The 20,968-nt window shown below is 47.4% G+C and overlaps 1 protein-coding gene across 5 annotated transcripts in view; it reads right to left on the bottom strand.

Annotated features, from left to right (window-relative positions):
* Positions 1-10,962: 10,962 nt before the first annotated feature.
* The window catches only part of KMT2B (lysine methyltransferase 2B), a 496,236-nt gene continuing 486,230 nt past the window's right edge, over positions 10,963-20,968 (bottom strand). For all 5 annotated transcript variants that reach the window (XM_033963412.1, XM_033963411.1, XM_033963413.1 and 2 more), the window contains 2 exons: positions 14,925-15,054; positions 10,963-14,147 (listed from right to left, as the gene is read on the bottom strand). In XM_033963412.1, the coding sequence (XP_033819303.1) occupies positions 13,872-14,147; positions 14,925-15,054 (406 nt within the window). In that variant the 3' untranslated portion in view covers positions 10,963-13,871. The remainder of the gene's footprint in view (positions 14,148-14,924; positions 15,055-20,968) is intronic.

Below are 20,968 nucleotides of genomic sequence, written 5' to 3'. Positions count from 1 at the left end.
AGGCAGATAAGAGATGGTGGAAGGAAGACAAAACGAAAAGGCAAGAACAAAACTGAAGTAGAAACGAGCCAAACATACAGTATAGCATACAAAAAATGTATGTTTTCCTTTGGCTTCCAAAAACTGATTGGCATCCAAGTTCCCTAAAGTTTCACACAGTCATCTTCTAATAATGTCACCATATACAGTTGGCTTGCCAGAAATATGTTTAGGATGCCACTGCAACTCTACCAACAGCATATTAACTTAACAGTGTAGCTTCAAAATAACTGCATCTCTATCCTTCCCTCCCCCCTGTGGTTTTTAGCATATCTCTCTTCTCATTTCCTCCACTCAGATCTGATCATTCTCTGCTCTCTCTTCCCTTTTCTTCTCTGGTCTTCCTTCTCTATTTTCTGCCTCCATCTAAATTAAATTCTTTCTTACTATTTAGTCCCGTTTCCCTCTTTTCACTGTGTCTACACACAGCTTGTCAGTCACCCCTTTCCCTCACCCCTCCATTATCTTACTATTTTCTTCCCCCTTTATTTATCTCCTCCTTCCATCCAGTATGTGTTCTTTCCCCACTTCCATTCAGCATCTGCTCTCCCTTCTCAACTGACATCCATCTGCCTTCTGCTCTCTCTCCCTTCTTCTCACTTCCATCATCTGTCCCCTTCTCTCTCTCTCTCATCTCCTCCATTCCATCATCTGCCCCTTCTCTCTCTCTCTCTCCCCCCCCCCAACTTCCATCATCTGCCCCCCTTCCCCTCACCTTTGTGGGTCACTTTCTTTCCCCTGAGGGTGGCTCATGTCACAGGGGAAGCTTTGGCCGAGCAGAACCGCTTGATTGACAGTGGAACTTACTTGATTGATGTCGATGCTGGGGCCCGTTGCCGTTTGAAGGAAAAAAAAAAAGGTGGAAAAAAGGAACCTGTAAAGGCGAGAGGAAGGGAAACCTCCAGGACAGCTGCTTTTTGCCCTCCTTCAGCGGCCCAAGAGTTCAGACCAGCAGCGGCAGCTCTGTATGCTTTTAACTTCGGCACAGAGCTGCCCCTAATCAATAGTTTAGCGCGGTTTCATGAGGCAGCCTCGGGGCCTTTGATAGCCGGCCCGCTTCGATGATGCGATGTGGGCCGGCCTAGCAAAGGCCCCGAGGCTGCCTCATGAAACCGCGCTAAACTATTGATTAGGGGCAGCTCTGTTCCGAAGTTAAAAGCATACACAGCTGCCGCTGCTGGTCTGGAGGTGCGGAGACAAGGCAGGAGGCAAACGCGGTGGAAGGCAGGAGTCCCGGCACAGCGACTGCAACAGGAAGTTGCAAGTCAGCTGACGCCGGCCTTTCGTTGCGGCGGGGACCGAATCCTTCGCGGACCGGCAAGATTTTGTTTGCGGACCGGCGGTTGAAGAACTGTGCTCTACACTGTGTGCGCTGTGACGAGAAACTTGTGCGCTGCGAGGTAATATTTTGTGCGCCAGCGCACCCCAGCGCAGCTTAGCGGGAACACTGAGAGTCATTGGACGTCATGTACCTGGACTTCAGCAAAGCGTTTGACAGCGTCCCACACCGCAGGCTGCTGAACAAGATGAAATCTATGGGATTAGGAGAGACTCTAACTGCATGGGTTAAAGATTGGCTTAGTGGCAGACTTCAGAGGGTGGTGGTCAACGGTACCCTTTCTAAAATGTCGGAGGTGACCAGCGGAGTGCCACAGGGTTCGGTCCTGGGCCCACTCCTCTTCAACATATTCATTAGGGATCTGACTCAAGGGCTCCAAGGCAAGGTAACCTTATTCGCTGATGACGCCAAACTATGCAATGTAGTAAACGGCTATAATCTTCAGGATGCTATGGAGCAAGACCTGCGTACTTTAGAAAGTTGGTCCTTGATCTGGCAGCTGGGCTTCAACGCCAAGAAATGTAAGGTCATGCATCTCAGCAACGGAAATCCTTGCAGAACTTACACCCTGAATGGAGAAACTTTAGCCAGGACTACGGCAGAACGAGACTTAGGAGTAATCATCAGTGCTGACATGAAAGCAGCCACTCAAGTGGAGAAGGCTTCATCTAAAGCACGGCAAATGATAGGTTGTATCAAGAGAAGCTTCGTCAACAGGAAACCTGAAGTCATGATGCCACTGTACAGAGCCATGGTGAGACCGCAACTGGAATACTGTGTTCAATTCTGGAGGCCACATTACCGTAAGGATGTGCTCAGAGTTGAATCGGTTCAGCGGATGGCCAGCAGGATGGTCTCGGGGCTAAAGGGTCTCCCGTACGAAGAAAGACTGAGCAAATTGCAGCTCTACACTCTCGAGGAGCGTAGGGAGAGGGGAGACATGATTGAGACATTTAAGTACATCACGGGACGGGTAGAGGTGGAAGATGATATCTTTCTTCTCAGGGGACCCTCGACCACAAGAGGACATCCGCTCAAGCTCAGGGGAGGGAAGTTTCGTGGAGACACCAGGAAATACTTCTTCACGGAGAGAGTGATTGAGCATTGGAACGAGCTTCCAGTGCAGGTGGTCGAGGCACGCAGCATCTCAGACTTCAAGAACAAATGGGATACCTATGTGGGATCCCTACGAGGTCATGCCAAGGGAGAGGGTCACTAGGACTGAATGAGCGGGTCAGTAGAGTGACAGTATAATTACAATTATTCTTTAGGGGGTCAGTAGACTTAAGAGGGTGGGTAAATAGTGTGGGCAGACTTGATGGGCTATGGCCCTTATCTGCCGTCATCTTTCTATGTTTCTATGTACTTCTAAGTCACATGGCCTCCACAGTACACGTGACTCCTTTTGCCAGACTTCACCTCAGAATTCCTCAGTGGACCCTGGCATCTCAATGGACACAAGTTTGCGACCCACTTTCTCAACACATAACAGTCAATCCTTCATTGAAGCAGTCTCTCCATTGGTGGATGCTCTCTTCCAATCTCTCCAAAGGCTTGCTTTTTCACATGCCCCCTCATCAGAAGGTCCTCACAACAGACTCGTCGACCTACGCTTGGGGCGCTCATCTCGATGGTCTCCGTACTCAAGGCCTCTGGACCAATACGGATCGTCAGTGTCATATCAATCAGTTGGAACTCAGAGCAATCCTCAAAGCTCTACATGCTTTTCAACATCTTCACGACAGTAGTCCTCGTCCGCACGGACAACCAAGTCGCCATGTATTATGTCAACAAACAGGAAGGGACGGGGTCTGCCTCCCTTTGTCAAGAAGCTCTGGAAGTTTGGGACTGTGCAATCCGTCACAACACCTTCCTTAAAGCTGTCTACATTCAAGGGGCTCAGAATTCCTTGACGGACAACTTGAGTCATCTGCAACCTCACGAATGGACTCCATTCCTCGTCTCTTCATCACATTTTCTCACAGTGGGGAACACCTCAGATAGACCTCTTTGCATCTACCCACAACTTCAAACTGCCTCTTCTGCTCCAGGATATACTCTCCTCACCGCTTCGAGGCAGATGCTTTTCTCCTACAATGGATGAATCTATTCCTCTATGCATTTCCTCCATTCTCAAGACTAGTCAAATTGAAGAATGCTCATGCCACCATGATTCTAATTGCTCCTCGGCCGAGACAACCATGGTACTCCCTTCTACTTCAACTCAGCAGCAGGGAGTCATACCTTCTACCAGTTTTTCCTTCTCTGCTTACACAGAGTCAAGGATCTCTGCTTCATCCCAACCTGCAGTCTCTAAACCTGACAGCCTGGTACCTTTCAACATAACTCCTCCAGTTTTTTAAATCTATCAGATGTTTTAGAAGCTTCTAGAAAGTTTACAACTAGACAATGCTATCACCAAAAATGGACAAGATTTTCTACATGGTGTTTCATCATAAGGAGCCTAAACATTCCTCCTCAAGAGGAAAGAGGCAGCCATCTCATTCTTTTCCACCTCCTGATCCAAAGACCAGTCATCAGACTCACCGAAACATGGCCCGAGCCACCAGCCCCTCACAAATAGCGGCCTGGATACCAAAGACAGAGACATCAAAATTCTTCTTAAGAATGGTCTCCAACTTATGCTCCTCAGAGTCCCATATGGCAGAACCGTCCTTTACGGGCACTGTATGCCGCTTAACAATAGCTGAGACTACTGGGTCCACCACTGGCGACTTCAAGGTAGCACTATCCTCCTCCGGGATGGGATACAGATGAGCCATGGAGCGTGCAAACCGAAACGGCGCCTCCGGCATATTCTACTGCATCAGAACAATATCCCAAACATCCTCATGGATAGGAAAGGAGTGGGTCACAGAACAGATCCCCTAAGAGGGTTTACTACATGCAGAGTCTTCGGTAGCGCCTCCTAAAAGCACAACACCGAGGAGACCTGCTGAATCAGATCTGGGAGCTCGTCCCTCTGAAAAAGGCACACCACGATCAAATCGGGAAGGATTCCGGAAGACTGGAAGGTGGCGAATGTTACGCCGATCTTCAAGAAAGATTCGAGGGGAGATCCGGGAAACTACCTCGGTACTGGGAAAGATGGTAGAGGCACTGATAAAGGACCGCATCATTGATCACCTTGACGGACACAATCTGATGAGGACCAGCTAGCACGGCTTCAGCAAAGGAAGATCTTGCTTGACGAACTTGCTGAACTTCTTCGAGGGAGTAAACAGATAGACAAGGGTGACCCGGTTGATATTGTATATCTGGATTTTCAGAAGGCATTTAACAAGGTTCCACATGAATGACTGCTTCGAAAAATTGCGAGCCATGGAATCGAGGGTGAAATACTCATGTGGATTAAAAACTGGCTGGCGGATAGGAAACAGAGAGTGGTGGTAAATGGACGATACTCAAGACTAGAAAAGCGTCACAAGTGGAGTGCCACAGGGTTCGGTGCTTAGACCCGTACTCTTCAACATATTTATGAACGATCTGGAAATTGGTACGAGTGAGGTGATTAAATTTGCAGACGACTTAAGTTATTCAGAGTAGTGAAAACGCAGGATTGTGAAGACCTGCAACGTGACATAAACACGCTTGAGAAATGGGCCACAATATGGCAAATGAGGTTCAACGTGGATAAGTGTAAGGTGATGCATGTCGGTAACAAAAATCTTATACACGAATACAGGATGTCCGGTGCGGTACTTTGAGACCCTCCAGGAAAGAGACTTGGGAGTACTGGTCGACAATAGAGAGTTGTGCGGGGACAGAAATCCCACCCGACCCCACCCGTCCCCGTGAGGACTCCCACCCATCCCCGCGAGGAATCCCTCTGTCCCCACCCGTCCCCGCGAGGAATCCCCTAAGTCCCCGTCCGTCCCTATAAACTTCAGAAATAGTTATTTCAGTTAATTATGCTACTGAATTAAAGGCTCTGGTAGAAACCCATTTAAAAATAAGCAAAAAGACTTAATTTGGAAATATTAATTGGGAAGAATACATACTTTGTAAACGGGTTTCTACCAGAGCCTCTAATGTTTATAAATTTTTATCAACACAACTAATATACTACTTTATCCTGAAGCAAAAAAAAAATAAATATTTTTTTCATACCTTTGTTGCCTGGTTTCTGCTTTCCTCATGTTCTCATTCAATTCCTTCCATCCACTGTCTCTTTTCTCTCTGTGTCTTCCATTTGCTCTGTTACTGTGCCTCTCCTTCTCCCCCCCTTCCAAATTGGTCTGGCACCCATCTTCTTCCCTCCGCTCCCCCCATAGTCTGGCATCTCTGTCTTCTTCCCTGCCAGCGTCTTCTCCCCAATCTCTCTTCCCCATTTCCTTTCAGCGTCCTTCTCCCCATCTCATAGAAACATAGAAGATGATGGCAGAAAAGGGCCACAGTCCATCAAGTCTGCCCACTCCAACAACCCTACCCCCTTGAATTTACCCCCCTAGAGATCCCACATGTGTATCCCATTTCCTTTTAAAATCCGGCACGCTGCTGGCCTGAATCACCTGAAGTGGAAGTTCATTCCAACGATCGACCACCCTTTTGGTGAAGAACTTCCTGGTGTCGCCATGAAATTTCCCACCCCTGATTCATAATGGCAAAAAATTTGATCATGTCACTCCTTTCCTTATTGATTCGCATTGGTTGCCTATCAACCACCATATAATTTACAAAATTTCTCTATTAGTATTTAAAACATTAACTACGCATGAACCACAATTCATAGATAGGCTACTCATTCCTTACAATGCAATACGATCCCTCCGCTCTTCATCACAAGGACATTTAATGATTCCATCCTTGAAGATAATTGGCACCAGACGGTATGACATATTTTCTGTAATGGCCCCCCAAACCTGGAATAATTTATCACTATATATAAGAGAAGTAAAAGATCTTAATAAATTTAAAACTATTTTAAAAACTTTTTTATTTAAAGACGCTTTTAACGTTTAAGAATGCTCTATATTTAATTACTATTCATCCAATTTTTCACATTCCCTTTCCGTATGTCTTTTCCTACCCCCTCTTTTTTCATTTCTTGATTAAATATTGTAACTATTCCCTTCCATTTTTCTCCTTCCTTATGTATCATGTTAGTCTGTTTTGTCTGTTTGTATCTGAACCTCATTTATTGTTTTACTTTTTAAAATCCTACTTATTTTATATAAATTGTTAATCGCTTAGCTTGTAATAAGCGATCAATCAAATTTTAATAAACTTGAAACTTGATTTTCAGCGGATGTCCTCTTGTGGCCGAGGGACCTTTAAAAAAGAAGATATCATCCTCCACCTCAATACGGCCGGTGATATATTTAAATGTCTCTATCATGTCATGTCTCCTCTCTCTCTGTACGTCAGCATCCTTCTCCCCCCTTCTGTCTTCCACATGTCCTTTCAGCGTCCTTCTCCCCCCTCTGTCTTCCCCATGTCCTTTCAGCGTCCTTCTCCCCCGTCTTCCCCATGTCCTTTCAGTGTCCTTCTCCCCCCTGTCTTCCCCATGTCCTTTCAGCGTCCTTCTCCACCCCTTTGTCTTCCCCATGTGCTTTCAGCGTCCTTCTCCCCCCTGTCTTCCCCATGTGCTTTCAGCGTCCTTCTCCCCCCTCCCGTCTTCCCCATGTCCTTTCAGCGTCCTTCTCCACTCTTTTGTCTTCCCCAGTGCTTTCAGCGTCCTTCTCCCCCCTCAGTTTTACCCATTTCCCTTAAGCGTCTTTTCTTCTTCACTCCACTTTTCCTCCCTTTCTCCCTCCCCTTTGTGGCGCTTCCTCACCCAACCGACAACAGAACAGGCCCGGTCTGACAAACCTCCCTGCCCTGTAGCCGTGAATCTAAATTACCTTCTTACAGAGCCGGGCCTGTTGTCGGTCGGTCGGGGGAAGCGCCACAAAGGTAAGGGGACCTGACCGGCTGTGCACACTCTCCCCCATGGCTGCACCCGGAGCGGACCGCCCCCCCCTTTGGTAGCTACTGCCTTTTCCCTACCTGCGCTGATGTCGAAGGGAGGACTTTGCTTAAGCCCTCCCTCCGACGTCAGCGCTGACATCAGGGAAGACTTCCGATTGGCTATGTGTGCTGCAGCAGGGCAGGCAGGAAATGGAAGAGGAGCCTCGCAGCAGGGCAGGTAGGAAAATCAGATGAGCCTCGCATTGAACCCCGTGGGATCCCCGAGAGCACGAGGGGCGTCCCCACGTGATCCCCACGAACCTAGGGGGTGTCCCTACGGGATCTCCGCGACCCTAGCGGGCATCCCCACGGGATCCCCGTGATCTGAAGGGGGAACCCGCGGGATCCCCGCGAGATTCCCTTCGTCCCCGTTCCCGTGCAGCTCTCTAGTCGACAAGTTGATGAAACTGTCCACGCAATGTGTGACGTCGGCGAAAAGGGCAAACAGAATGCTAGGAATGATTAAGAAGGGGATCACGAACAGATCAGAGGTTATCATGCCATGGTATGCCCTCACCTGGAATACTGTGTCTAGCACTGGTCGCTGTACATGAAGGACATAGTACTACTCAAAATGGTCCAGAGAAGAGCGACTAAAATGGTTAAGGGGCTGGAGGAGTTGCCATACAGCGAGAAATTAGGCCTCTTCTCCCTTGAAAAGAGGAGACTGAGAGGGGACATGATCGAAACATTCAAGATAATGAAGGGAATAGACTTAGTAGATAAAGACAGGTTGTTCACCCTCTCCAAGGTAGAGAGAACGAGAGGGCACTCTGAAGCTAAAAGGAGATAGATTCCGTACAAACGTAAGAAAGTTCTTTTTCACCCAGAGTAGTAGAAAACTGGAATGCTCTTCCGGAGGCTGTTATAGGGGAAAACACCCTCCAGGGATTCAAGACAAAGTTAGACAAGTTCCTGCTGAACCGAAACGTACACAGGTAAGGCTAATTTAACTTAGGGCACTGGTCTTTGACCTAAGGGCCGCCGCGTGAGCAGACTGCTGGGCACGATGGACCACTGGTGAGACCCAGCAGCGGCAATTCTTATGTTCTTATGCCTCCTCACCGGTAGATGGAAGTGTCGTTGCCCCGCTATCAGTGGCCGTCCTCTCGAGAGGATCCTGGAGGTCTCCCTAAGGGTCCAGGTCCTCATCCAGGTCAATACGCTCCTCAGACCACAAGTCTTTGTCCCAGGCCACCCGCAGGCATGAGGGGGTGCTAAAGGAGTAGAGGGGGGGGCAGAGCTGTAGGGGGTGTGGAGGGAATCCCCCTGAAACCTCCGGGGTGAATGCAGGACCCCCGTCAGCCTGAAAATACGCTTTGCATAAAGCAAAAATTAAATCAAGAGAAAACCCCCCGGCAGCCCCATAGGACTCAGGGGACCCTGCTGAAACCTGCTCTTGTTTTTCTAAGACAGGGGGAAGATCACCTGAGGCTTGAAACAAGATGGAGGGACTTCCCTCCAAAAACAGCGAAGATCCTGCCAAAAAGAACCCCTTCAAGGCCTGTAGCGGCTGGGAAGCTTGAACTGTCCCAGCCGCTAAAGCAAGCAAGCTGGCATTAGCTGTGAGGGAATCCCCAGCCGCTCCATAGGAAATCTCTCCATGGGCGGTGGGGGAAGCCCGGGCATTCCCGCTGTCAGCTGCCGACTTGCAAGGCACTCTGCCCGCCAGAACCTGCTGCCAAGGATCCCCCACCACACTGGCCTATACAACGCTTGTACAGGCCGGTCATGAGTGCCTCGCATCTGGAGCACAATGAGCATTTTTTTTTCTCTTGTAATGTGCTCATTGCTCCATATGCTAACTAAAAGAAAAGTGCTGGTTAGTGAAAAAATACAGTAATTTACAGAAAATGTAAAGGGAAAGCAACCCTTTAGACCGGCACTGCCTCAGGATCTTTTTTTCTGCAGATCAGACTCTACTGGCTCTCAAAGCAGTATGTCTTACCTGAATTGGGGGCAAGGCTTACTGCTAAGGCACCGCTACAAAAATGTTGGGGAGGTGGAGGAAAGGGGGGGGGGGAAATCCAGCATGAGACCCGCCGGGTGTGACACCCCCCCCCCCCTCCGAGGTCAGACGCACCCAACAGGGCCCACCCAAGCTCAGTCTGACACAAAAACAGGAACTAGGAGCCTTAAACAAATTCCAACAGCCCTAACCAAGGGAGATGGGTGCAACTCACTCACACCTGCTGTAGACTGAAAGAAGACCTGCTGGTCATGATGAGATATTACCCATCTGTATGATCTATGCCTATACCGACCTGGAGTTTACTAAAGAATACTGCTTTAGAGATTAAGCTTTCAGAAATTGCCTAATATTTTAGCATACCTAGTGTACCTGAATGTAGCTCATCTTAAACTACCGTGTTTCCCCAAAAATAAGAGTCTTATATTCATTTGGGCCCAAAAAATGCACTAGGTCTTATTTTCAGGTAGGGCTTTTTTCATGTACATGATCATCTCTTCCTTCCTCTCCTTCACCCCAATTCTTTCTCTTTCCTTCCTCTCCCCCACATGTGCAACATCTTTCCTCCCTTCACCCATCCCCTTGTGCCTTCCCTCTTCAGCATCTTTCTATCCCTTCATCCTCCTGTGCAGAACCCCCTGCACAGCTTCTATCCTTTCCTTCCTCTCATCCCTCGTGCAGAACCCTTACCCAGCTTCCATCCTTTCCTCCCTTGAGCACCCTCCCCCGCCGCACAGCCGAACCTCCGCTGACCCTCAGTCCTTCCCTCCTATCCGAACCCCGCCAACCATGAGCCATAAATACCTCCCTCCAGAGCAGCGTCGGGCCAACAGCACTCTAAACAGGCTGCTTCGTAGCCTTCTCACCAGGGCCTTCTGTGTGCCGCATTACTGATGACATTATCAGTGACACGGCAGAGGGAATTCACCAGCGATAAGGCCATGAAGCAGTCTGTTTAGAATGCTGCTGGTCCGACGCTGCTCTGGAGGAAGGTATTTATGGCTCGTGGTCGGCGGGGTTCGGATGGATGGGAAGGATAGAGGGTCAGTGGGGGTTCAGTGGTTCAGCTCGGCATGGGGAAGCGTGGCTGCCGGCGACTAGGGCTTATTTTCGGGGGTAGGACTTATATTAAGACCTACCCTGAAAATCAGGATAGGGCTTATTTTCAGAGAAACACGGTACTACTGAAAAACATATGAGCTAAATTCAAATAAAACAACAAACAAAAATAATTAAGCTGAAGAGATTTCTTTTTTAAGAGGTATCAGGCTGTGGTTTCTTGAATTGTGTGATGGCTAGTTCTTTGAAGGCTGATAGAAAAGATGTCTATCTTGCTTGGTAACCCATAAAATTAAACCCATATCACACGATTTTGGTCTTATGTATATATGTGTTTTAATCTTTGTATTTCTAGAATACAGATTATTTGGCTATGACTTGTGCAAAAACTGAAAATAAAATATTTGCCGTATTTTCTAGAGTAGGATACTGTCCTCTTAAAGACAGTCAAAACTGGAGATTGTCAATCTGTATTGACTATTGGAGGAGAGTAACTTGGGTGCCATTTCCTGAAGCTGGAATTAGCATTTGCTGTGTTAAAGGAAGACTCAGCAAGCAAAATGAAAGACCTGTTCTGTTCTCTTTTAACAAAATCTCTTTTATTTTAAAATTATACGAACAGGAAGTCAAAACATCTCAACATTTTTACTTACTGATCTCTTAAATAAAAAAGTGCGTAGAAAATAAACAGGTTTAGAAATATGTATACAAATATTTACAGCATTTTTCTTTTTCAGCTTTATTCTGAGGGATTTTAAACACATTAGAATAACTAGTCAAAATTGTCACAATTTTTATTAGAAAGTACAAAAAAAAAAAAAAGAGACCACACTTTTGTCCATGGTTATCTGCAAACCATATCATCATAACCTCTCCACATTCCCATTTAACATACATAATCCTATTCCAGTCCAATCTGGAAGGAGTGGGAGAGGCCATCAATATACCATGCCTGCAGAGCAAGCATCTGTGACACTAAGCTTGACTACCTGACAGGACATCATTCTTCCAGGCACTGCAGCAGAGTGTGTATAAATGTGTATTCTGTGAGAAGGGTTGATGAATTGTATCTCTGGGGTACTTTCCTTTTGGGGAGGGTACCAAAGATGCGAGACATATTTTCTCTCTGTACTCTGCATCCTGTACTTCCCTGCTGAAGCTTGCAACACTGGTGGGTGAGTGAGGTGCAGAAGAGGGGAATTAACAGTCCCTATGGAAGAAATGGTAACCTTCTATTATTTACCTCCTCCCCAAATAAAGTGAATGTGTTGGCTTTTGTGGTGCAGTGCTAAGCAACAGCTCCAGGCACCCATGGCAGATTATTCCAAAACACAATCAGTCAAGTAAAAACTTTTCCAAACAATTTGTTTTTAAGTTATTTAGAACAGTTGCCTGCACATTTCCCTAAACTCAGAGCAGTCATGTAGCTGAGGTAGCACATTACCTCACACCAAGTCCCTGGCTGGTCCATACTGGCTGATGTCACATGCAAATGAACAGAATGTGACTGCTTCTAGAGTTCAGGATTCGCAAGGGGAGTAACAGTTTCTGGATAATGAACAGCAGGCAGTAACAATGAAGAAGGGTGCATAGAACTAATTACTGAGTGTGCTTTGCAAATCCACACACTGCTTCTGCTGATTTGTGTATTGCCTGTGTAAAGGCATTTTCCCCCACAATACAAAAACAGCTTTGTGATTTGGTGAGGACCTAGAGCAAAGTGGGGCTTTCATTTCTTGCTCTGCCTTAGCAGAATCATCTCAATCTCTTCTGGCTCAGAAAACTGCTGTCATAATATTAGTACAGTTCAGCTGTGGGGGAAGGGCTCATTTTCACTCAACCCCCACACTAGGGCAAAGGAAAACCTCCCTCAGCCTCCCCCATAAACATACCAAGATTCTAGTAACAAGAGCTTCCATGCAAATCTAGTAATCAAAAGGATTAATTCTTAGTGCTTACACACAATCAACTTAGAGGTCCAAAGCAGCAAAGGTTTCAAAGATCCTTGATTCATTAGCTCAGATATACAAACACATAGGGGTCAGTCTTTCAGAAAGAGGCTACTAAATGCCACTAGCCTTCTCCCCCCCCCCCCCCAACAGAAACTACAAAAGAAAAATGGAGGAAAAGGAGAAAAAAAAACCTTTTGAACAAATAAAAAAAAACACAAAATTTACAGATCAAGTTACTTGGTAAATTTGTTTTTTAAATAGTTGACTGAGGAACCTTTGAACCTGAAATCAACCTTCCTGAAGAGTTCTCCAGATAGACTGTGCAGGGATCACGACTCTGTATCATGACCCCTTAGTCATTCCATTAGCTTTGCAATCACACAATCAGTAGGTTTTGATGTGTACAGTGATGGCATTAAAAGAAATAAAGCTTATGATGTCTACAAAAGAGTTTTCTGCAAAAGTACTACTGGCTGAGTCTTTTCCAGCTTTGTCTGAATGACTCAGAACCAGAGACTTCAATATAGAATCCTCTCCTGATAACTCATGGAGCCAGCAAATTTAGTGGACAAAGGGCTGACAGTGGTAGAATTTGTGCACCTCATTTACTCTGCAGGAGATATTTTAAGACTCCTATTAGCAGATAAAGCCATTTTGAGCTCTACTATGCAGGTTTCTAGTCAAGTATACTATGGGCTTTTTGAGTGAGTCTAGTAAATTTCAGAGTAAAATCTGCAATGATTACAATTTAGTGGGAGTCAAAATATACCGTGTCTCGGGGAGCACTCTAGACCGTCATAAAATGATTCAGTATAGCTATAAACTGCTGTAAATGTTTAGGCAAGACTCTGCTTGCTTTTCCAGTGCTTCAGTTTTCTTAACCTGTCCCTCTTTCTCCTGTCGTCCTAACCAAATCACATAAGAGGCCTTGCAGATGCAGAGAAGATAATCCAAATGATTGCCTCACAGGAGTAAAGTACACAGAATTGGAGCAGGGGCACAGCCAGGAGATATGAGGGAGAGGGAGATACATTTGGCCACTTACTCCCATTGCAATTTAAGTGTGTACAAGCAGTGACCTTTCTTTAGACTCATTTTCCACTCCCAAAACAGGTCAACCTTCTTCTCCTGCTCCAGAAGCTATTGTAATCTCCTCTAATCTCATCCTCACAGTCCCTAGCAGTAAGTGCAGGAAGCAGCAATTCCTCTTGTCTTCTCCAGATACTCTCTCTGGAACTAGGGCATTCAATATTGGTAGCTGCTGATGGAGTCTGATTTGGTAAGTGTTTTCTTGTACTTTTCCAATTCCCTGATCTTTCTGTATTGTCTCATACTACCTTTTTGCTCTTTCCTTCTGTATGGGAAGAAAACACTACACCTGCCTAAAGGTATTGGATCTCACAGCCCTTTCTCTTGGGGAGTTCTCTCATTTGAGGTAACATCGGCTTCTTGCCAGCGAGGGTCTCAGTTGAGGATCTGCCAACACTTCATCGCCCCAGAATTGTAGGGGATCTTGGGTCTCAAATATCCATAAGTTGGGTTTTCAGTTGAGGAAACGCCGACATTTCTTGGCCCCACAGTTACAGGGGAGCTTGTTGCTGGCATCTTCAATGGGAAACTTGTAGTCATAGGTGAGCTCTTCACCACGGTAGATTTTGCGAAGTGCAAATATGACGATATGCTTCTGGCCTTCCACATGGATGACACGGGAATAGCAGTTGGGCTCACATGAATGGTTGATGAATCGTGCTGCATTGCCATGCATAGTAGCATCTACTACATCAAAGTCATCAATGCGAAACATGTAACAGCCTATACCCTGTAAGAAATGAATAGACATTTAGCACATGTATGAAGGAGCAGAAAAAAAGGAGGAGGAAACAAAGACTAGAAAGGGAGGCAATGGAGACAAAAGAAGAGAGAGAAAGACAAGCATAAGGATAGGAAAAAAGGAGATAATGGGAAGGAAAGATGATGAATGGGAAAAAGATGGAGAAGAAAGGGATGGGGATGAGAGAACTGAAGAGGAAGAAAGTTGTGTTAGGGCAGGTGGTGATCAGGGTAAGCAGTGGAAGGGCAAGATAGGCAAGGAGGAAGAGCAAAAGTAGAAGAGCAAAAGACATGGAGAAAAAGAGGAAAGTTGGAATACACAAGCCAAAGAGAAAAAGTGGAGGGCAAGGAGTAAACAGAAGAGAAGCAAAGCAAAGGGGTCTGTAGTTTACAATCCTTAGTACTCATTAACATAATTCATTCCTTTCTAATCAGATGCAACTTTTTTTCTCTCCATTTTTAAAAACATTCTCTACTAAATTTCTCAAGAATACATGAAAAGCAAAGTACGCTGGACACATTGTATCAGATAACTGAGAACCCTGCAAGCAGGATATAGGGTTAACAAATATTATAAGATGGCTTTTATATGAGGCCTCAGTGATTGGTTAGATATATGTGAACAGTATATGTGGTACCAAAGCACTTTCAAAATGAAACAATTATCATACACAGAAGATGCTTATCTACTGTTTCTTTCCTTCCTCCAAGCAGGTTAATTAAATTCATCTGTCTTTCCATTTTTTTGCCCTCCCTCACATCATACCTTGCCATCATAGTACTTCTCTCGTTTGTCTGTCAGCACCGAGCGAATGACAATCCCAGAGTACTCAATAACCATTTCTCCAGCATCGATATTGCGTTTGCAAAAGAGCCCTCGTCCATGGATAGCAGATCTGCCATTGAATAAATTGAAGAAAAAAAAAAAATGGATGCTATGAAAACAGAGCTAATAGGATCCTGGGACACATGAAGACTAAATATCACTATCCAGAAATGATAGGAAATTATACTTATGTGTCAGTCTAACAAACATCTGTCACATTATTTGTGGGTTTTACGTGAGTGAATTACTGAAATACAAAGGACAAATTCTTAAGAGCTGCGCCTAGATCTCAGATGGAACACAGCTGACCCTGCCCATCCGTGGTGTTATCTGAGTATGCAAGACCTATAACAAGCTGATGACAGAGGTGAGAACAATCCTACTCAAACGCGGCCACTAAGTATTAGGGAGATTTGAAACAGCAACAGTTTATGTCAATGTATGATCTACCCTTATATCAGAACATGCATAAATTTATTTTTTTGGATCCTCAGACGGCTGCTACCGGCAATAAGCCACAAGAGCTTGATATCCCATTTCAACAGCTCAGTTCTTCATAGGTCCCTTCATTTTGTGTAAATTTTATATTTAATAGTGTTCATATTCTTTTAAATGATATACAACTTATAAATAGTGAAGGACACTTATCTGTTGTGTCAAGGCTTCGCAAGGATTTCCCCTTCTGACATGACCATGTTTCAGTTCCTTTCTTCAGGGTCAGGGTTCCTTGTGATAAATCCAGCTTATGTTGCCTTGCTTTGCTACTATCTTCATTTGATCGTTTGATCTGAGCCAATATAAAATTTACACAAAATGAAGGGACTTATGAAGAACTGAGCTGTTGAAACGGGATATCAAGCCCTTGTGGCTTATCGCCGGCAGCAGCTGTCTGAGGATCCAAAAACTAAGGGCTAGATTCACTAAGGACACCAATCGTGTCCCAATCACTCTGTGATCACTTTGTGACTCCGACCCGATTCACTAAACTTACTCCCGATCTGATCCACACATGCAAATGAGGGGGAATGGCATGCAAATGTAGGAAGGCAGTGATTCACTAAAAAATGTAATGAACACCAACTGGGCTGGCCGATCAAAAAATAAGCGACTGCTGAGGACCAGTCGCTCAGGTCCTTTCCGACTCTCCTGTTCTCTGCCCCGAGACCTCATCTGGAGTACTGTGTTCAGTTTTGGAGTCCACATTATCAAAAGGATGTGAAGAGAAAGCAATGTTACTTACCTAACAGTTGTTATCCAGGGACAGCAGGCAGCTATTCTCACTAGTGGGTGATGTCATCCGACAGAGCCCCGATATGGACGTCTCACAAGCATGTCTTGCTTGAAGAAACTCAAAAGTTTCGAGATGCCCGCATCGCGCATGCGCCAGTGCCTTCCCGCCCGATGGTCCGGGCGTGTCTCCTCAGTTCAAGTAGCTAGCAGAGAAGTCAACCCAGGGGAGGTGGGTGGGACGTGAGAATAGCTGCCTGCTGTCCCTGGATAACAACTGTTACGGTAAGTAACATTGCTTTATCCCAGGACAAGCAGTCAGGTATTCTCACTAGTGGGTGACCTCCAAGCTAACCTCAATGGGATGGTGGGAGAGTTGGCAACTTAGGAGAATACATTTTGTAACACTGTTTGGCCAAACTGTCCATCCCTTCTGGAGAAAGTATCCAGACAATAATGAGAGGTGAATGTATGAACCGAGGACCAAGTGGCAGCCTTACAAATCTCCTCAATCGGTGTCGATCTGAGGAAGGCTACAGAAGATGCCATTGCTCTGACCTTATGGGCTGTGACCTTACAGGGAAGGGGTAATCCAGCCTGGGCATAGCAGAAATTCAGAGACCACTTTAGGCAGGAATTTCGGATGAGTGCGGAGGACCACCTTGTCATGATGGAATACTGTGAAAGGAGAATCCGCCACCAAGGCCTGAAGCTCACTGACCCTGCGAGCAGACGTGAGGGCCACTAGAAAAACCACTTTCCAAGTGAGAAACTTCAGTGGAGCCTTGTTGAAAGGCTCAAAAGGAGGTTTCATCAGCTGGGAAAGGACAACATTGAGATCCCAAACCACTGGAGGAGGATTGACATGAAAAAGTCCTTTCATAAATCTGGAAACCACAGGATGAGCAGAGAGAGGTTTCCCTTGTAAAGGCTGATGGAAAGCCGCAATAGCACTCAGATGGACTCGTATAGATGTAGACTTGAGACCAGACTGAGACAAGTGGAGAAGATAGTCCAGTACAGAGGATAGGGAGGCTCGCTGAGGCTCCTTAGAATTGGAAACACACCATGAAGAAAATCTAGTCCATTTTTGGAAGTAGCATTGTCGAGTAGCAGGCTTCCTGGAAGCCTCCAAAACATCCCTCACCGCCTGGGAAAACTGGTGAGGAGTTACGTTGAGAGGAGCCAAGTTGTCAGGTGGAGAGACTGCAGGTTGGGGTGCAGAAGAGGTCCCTGATGCTGAGTAAGCAGTGAAGGAGACACTGGAAGAAGGAACGGCTCCCTGCTGCTGAGTTGAAGCAGAAGGGAGAACCAAGGTTGTCTGGGCCACCGAGGAGCGATCAGAATCATGGTGGCATGGTCGGACTTCAGCTTGACCAGAGTCTTTTGAATGAGAGGAAAGGGAGGAAACGCATACAGAAAGCGATTCCCCCAATCCAGGAGAAAGGCATCCGCCTCGAGACGATGAGGAGTGTAGATCCTGGAGCAAAATTGAGGCAGTTTGAAGTTGTGGGGAGCAGCAAAGAGATCTATCTGAGGCGTCCCCCACTGTGCAAATATCTGATGAAGGGGCTTGGAATGGAGAGTCCATTCGTGAGGCTGGAGAAGACGACTTAGGTTGTCCGCCAAGACATTGTCCTTTCCCTGAATGTAGACAGCTTTGAGGAAGGCATTGTGGCGAACCGCCCAATCCCAGACTCTGAGAGCTTCCTGGCAGAGGGAGGCCGAGCCCTGCCCCCCTGCTTGTTGACATAATACATGGCGACCTGATTGTCTGTGCGAATGAGGACCACCATGTCGTGAAGCAGATGTTGAAAAGCTTGAAGAGCATTGAAGATGGCTCTGAGCTCCAGAAGATTGATTTGATGGAGTCGGTCCGCACTGGTCCAGAATCCCTGAGTGCGAAGACCATCCAGATGAGCTCCCCAGGCATAGGTCGATGAATCGGTTGTGAGAACCTTCTGGTGGGGAGGAGTGTGAAACAGCAAACCTCTGGATAGATTCGAAGAGGTCATCCACCAAAGCAGAGACTGCCGAAGAGCAGGCATGACTATGATGTGCCGGGTCAAGGGATCTGACACCTGAGTCCATTGAGAAGCCAGGGTCCACTGAGGAATTCTGAGATGGAGTCTGGCAAAAGGCGTCACATGAACTGTAGAGGCCATGTGGCCCAGGAGGACCATCATGTGTCTCACTGAGATGGACTGGCGAGAAGACACAGACTGGCAGAGATGAAGAAGAGCATCCATGCGCTGAGGAGGAAGGAATGCTCTGAGTCGAATGGTATCCAGGACCGCCCCGATGAACGGGAGAGACTGGGAAGGCTGCAGATGAGATTTGGGGAAGTTGATCTCGAAGCCCAAACTCTGCAGGAAGTAAATAGTGGTCAGGGTCGCCGAGATGACCTCTGGAGCCGAGGGGGCCTTGATGAGCCAGTCGTCGAGGTAGGGAAATACCTGAAGACCCCTGGTCCAGAGTGCAACGGCTACCACCACCAGACACTTCGTGAAGACTCTGGGAGACGAGGACAGGCCGAACGGAAGCACTCGGTACTGCAGATGTAGATGTCCCACCCGAAATCTGAGGAACTTGCGAGAGGCCGGATGAATGGGAATGTGAGTGTAGGCCTCCTTGAGATCTAGAGAGCATAACCAGTCGTTCTGCTCGAGGAGGGGATAGAGAGAAGCAAGGGTCAGCATGCGAAACCTCTCTTTGACCAAGAACTTGTTGAGGACCCGGAGGTCCAGAATGGGTCGCAGGTCGCCCGTCTTCTTCGGGACAAGGAAGTACCGGGAGTAAAACCCCCGGTTGTGTTGGTCCACAGGGACCGGCTCGACGGCACGAAGCCGGAGCAAAGCTTGAGGTTCCTGGAGAAGAAGGGCGGTCTGAGTCAAGTTTGAAGGATACTCTCTTGGAGGGTGGTCCGGGGGGACCCGATGGAATTGCAGAGAGTACCCTTCCTTGATGATGGTAAGGACCCAGAGGTCGGTGGTAATAGCCGTCCATCGATGGAAAAAATGATGGAGGCGACCCCCAATGGGGAAAACAGGGGATGGCAGAATGAGGTCAGTTATGCTCCCTAAGAGAGAGTCAAAAAGGCTGAGTAGCCTTAGGGACAGTGGACGGTTGAAGCTTCTGCGGAGCCTTTTGTGGAGGCTGTCGTTTCGCAAGCTGCCTGGCAGCTGGAGCTTGCCTCGGAGTGTAACGCCTCTGATAGATCAAGGGCGGTCTGGCAGGTCGAGACTGTTGAGGCTTAGGCTTAGGCCGAAGAATAGACTGAAAGGATTTTTCATGGTCAGACAGCTTCTTCGTCACAGTCTCGATAGACTCGTCAAATAAATCCGCTCCCGCACAAGGAACATTAGCAAGCTTGTCCTGGAGGTTTGGGTCCATGTCAATGGTTCGAAGCCAGGCCAGACGACGCATGGCCACGGAGCAGGCAGCAGCTCGAGCCGAGAGCTCGAAGGCGTCATAGGAGGGCTGCATCAGTTGAAGGCGCAGCTGGGACAGCGAAGCCACAACTTCCTCGAACTCGAAGCGAGCCCGAGATTCAATGTAAGGTGTGAACTTCCGAAGCACAGGCAGGAAGAACTCCAAATAAAAAGCAAAATGGAACGTATAATTAAGAACTCTGGAAGCCATCATCGAGTTCTGGTATATCCGGCTGCCAAATTTGTCCATTGTCCGGCCCCTGCACCCCAGAGGCACCGAGGCGTACACCTGGGACGGATGAGACCGCTTGAGGGATGATTCGACCAGCAGGGATTGGTGGGAAAGTTGAGGGCCCTCGAACCCCTTGTGATGGACCGTGCGGTATCGGGCATCCAACTTGCCGGGGACCGCAGGAATGGAGTATGGCGTCTCAAAACATCTCATGAGCGTTTGGTCGAGAAGTTTGTGGAGAAGCAGGCGAAGAGACTCCGCAGGAGGATGAGGCAAATGCATGGTGTCGAGGTATTCCTTGGAGTACCGCGAACCGGTGTCCAAAGTAATGTCCAGGTCATCCGCCATCTGCCGGAGGAAGGAAGAAAAAGACAATTGATCCGCCAGCACCGGTCTCCGAGAAGGACTGGACGAAGTCGAGGCCTCGGGGTCCAAAGAGACCTGGGAGTGACAGGGAGAATAAGAGGTGGATGGTTCCTCATACTCCGGTCCCTGCGGAGGGGACATGTCTGAGGAAGAGTACCCCATGCGTGGCTGCTTCTTCTGCGGCGAAACCTCCGAATGCCTTGAGGAGTGCCGGGAGGAATGCCTGGACCGATGCCCCTCCCGGTGTCTGGAGGGGGATCTAGAATGACGATGCTTAGCATAGTCCCCCGACGCCTCTAGCAAGCAGATGGGACTCGAGGCCGTGGAGCGAAGAGGCGGGAGATTTGACGCCTCTCGAGCCGCAGCCCAGGCCTGGTATGGAGTGCGGAAGAACTTTTCCTGCGATTTTCGATGCCCAGGACTTCGATTACCCGAAGAGGGATTCCAGGCCTCTTCGAACGGAGGCGTGATGGGCTCTAAAGGAGGCATATCACTGAAGGAGGCCCGCCTCGAAGGACCGGCTGCCATACGTCTTTTTTTTTTTAAAAAGAAATAAAAAAAATAAAACACACGATAAGAGTAAAAGAAACTCAAAAACGCGGCTATGGAAGGCAAAAGAGCGGGAGTTCAATCAGCGCAGAATCGAAGAAAGACTTCTCAGCTCCGTGGCAAGAAAAGAACTGAGGAGACACGCCCGGACCATCGGGCGGGAAGGCACTGGCGCATGC

The sequence above is a fragment of the Geotrypetes seraphini genome, chromosome 11, assembly GCF_902459505.1.
Source record: "Geotrypetes seraphini chromosome 11, aGeoSer1.1, whole genome shotgun sequence".
NCBI classification, from domain to species: domain Eukaryota; kingdom Metazoa; phylum Chordata; class Amphibia; order Gymnophiona; family Dermophiidae; genus Geotrypetes; species Geotrypetes seraphini.
This window is presented reverse-complemented; position numbering and strand designations above follow the sequence as displayed.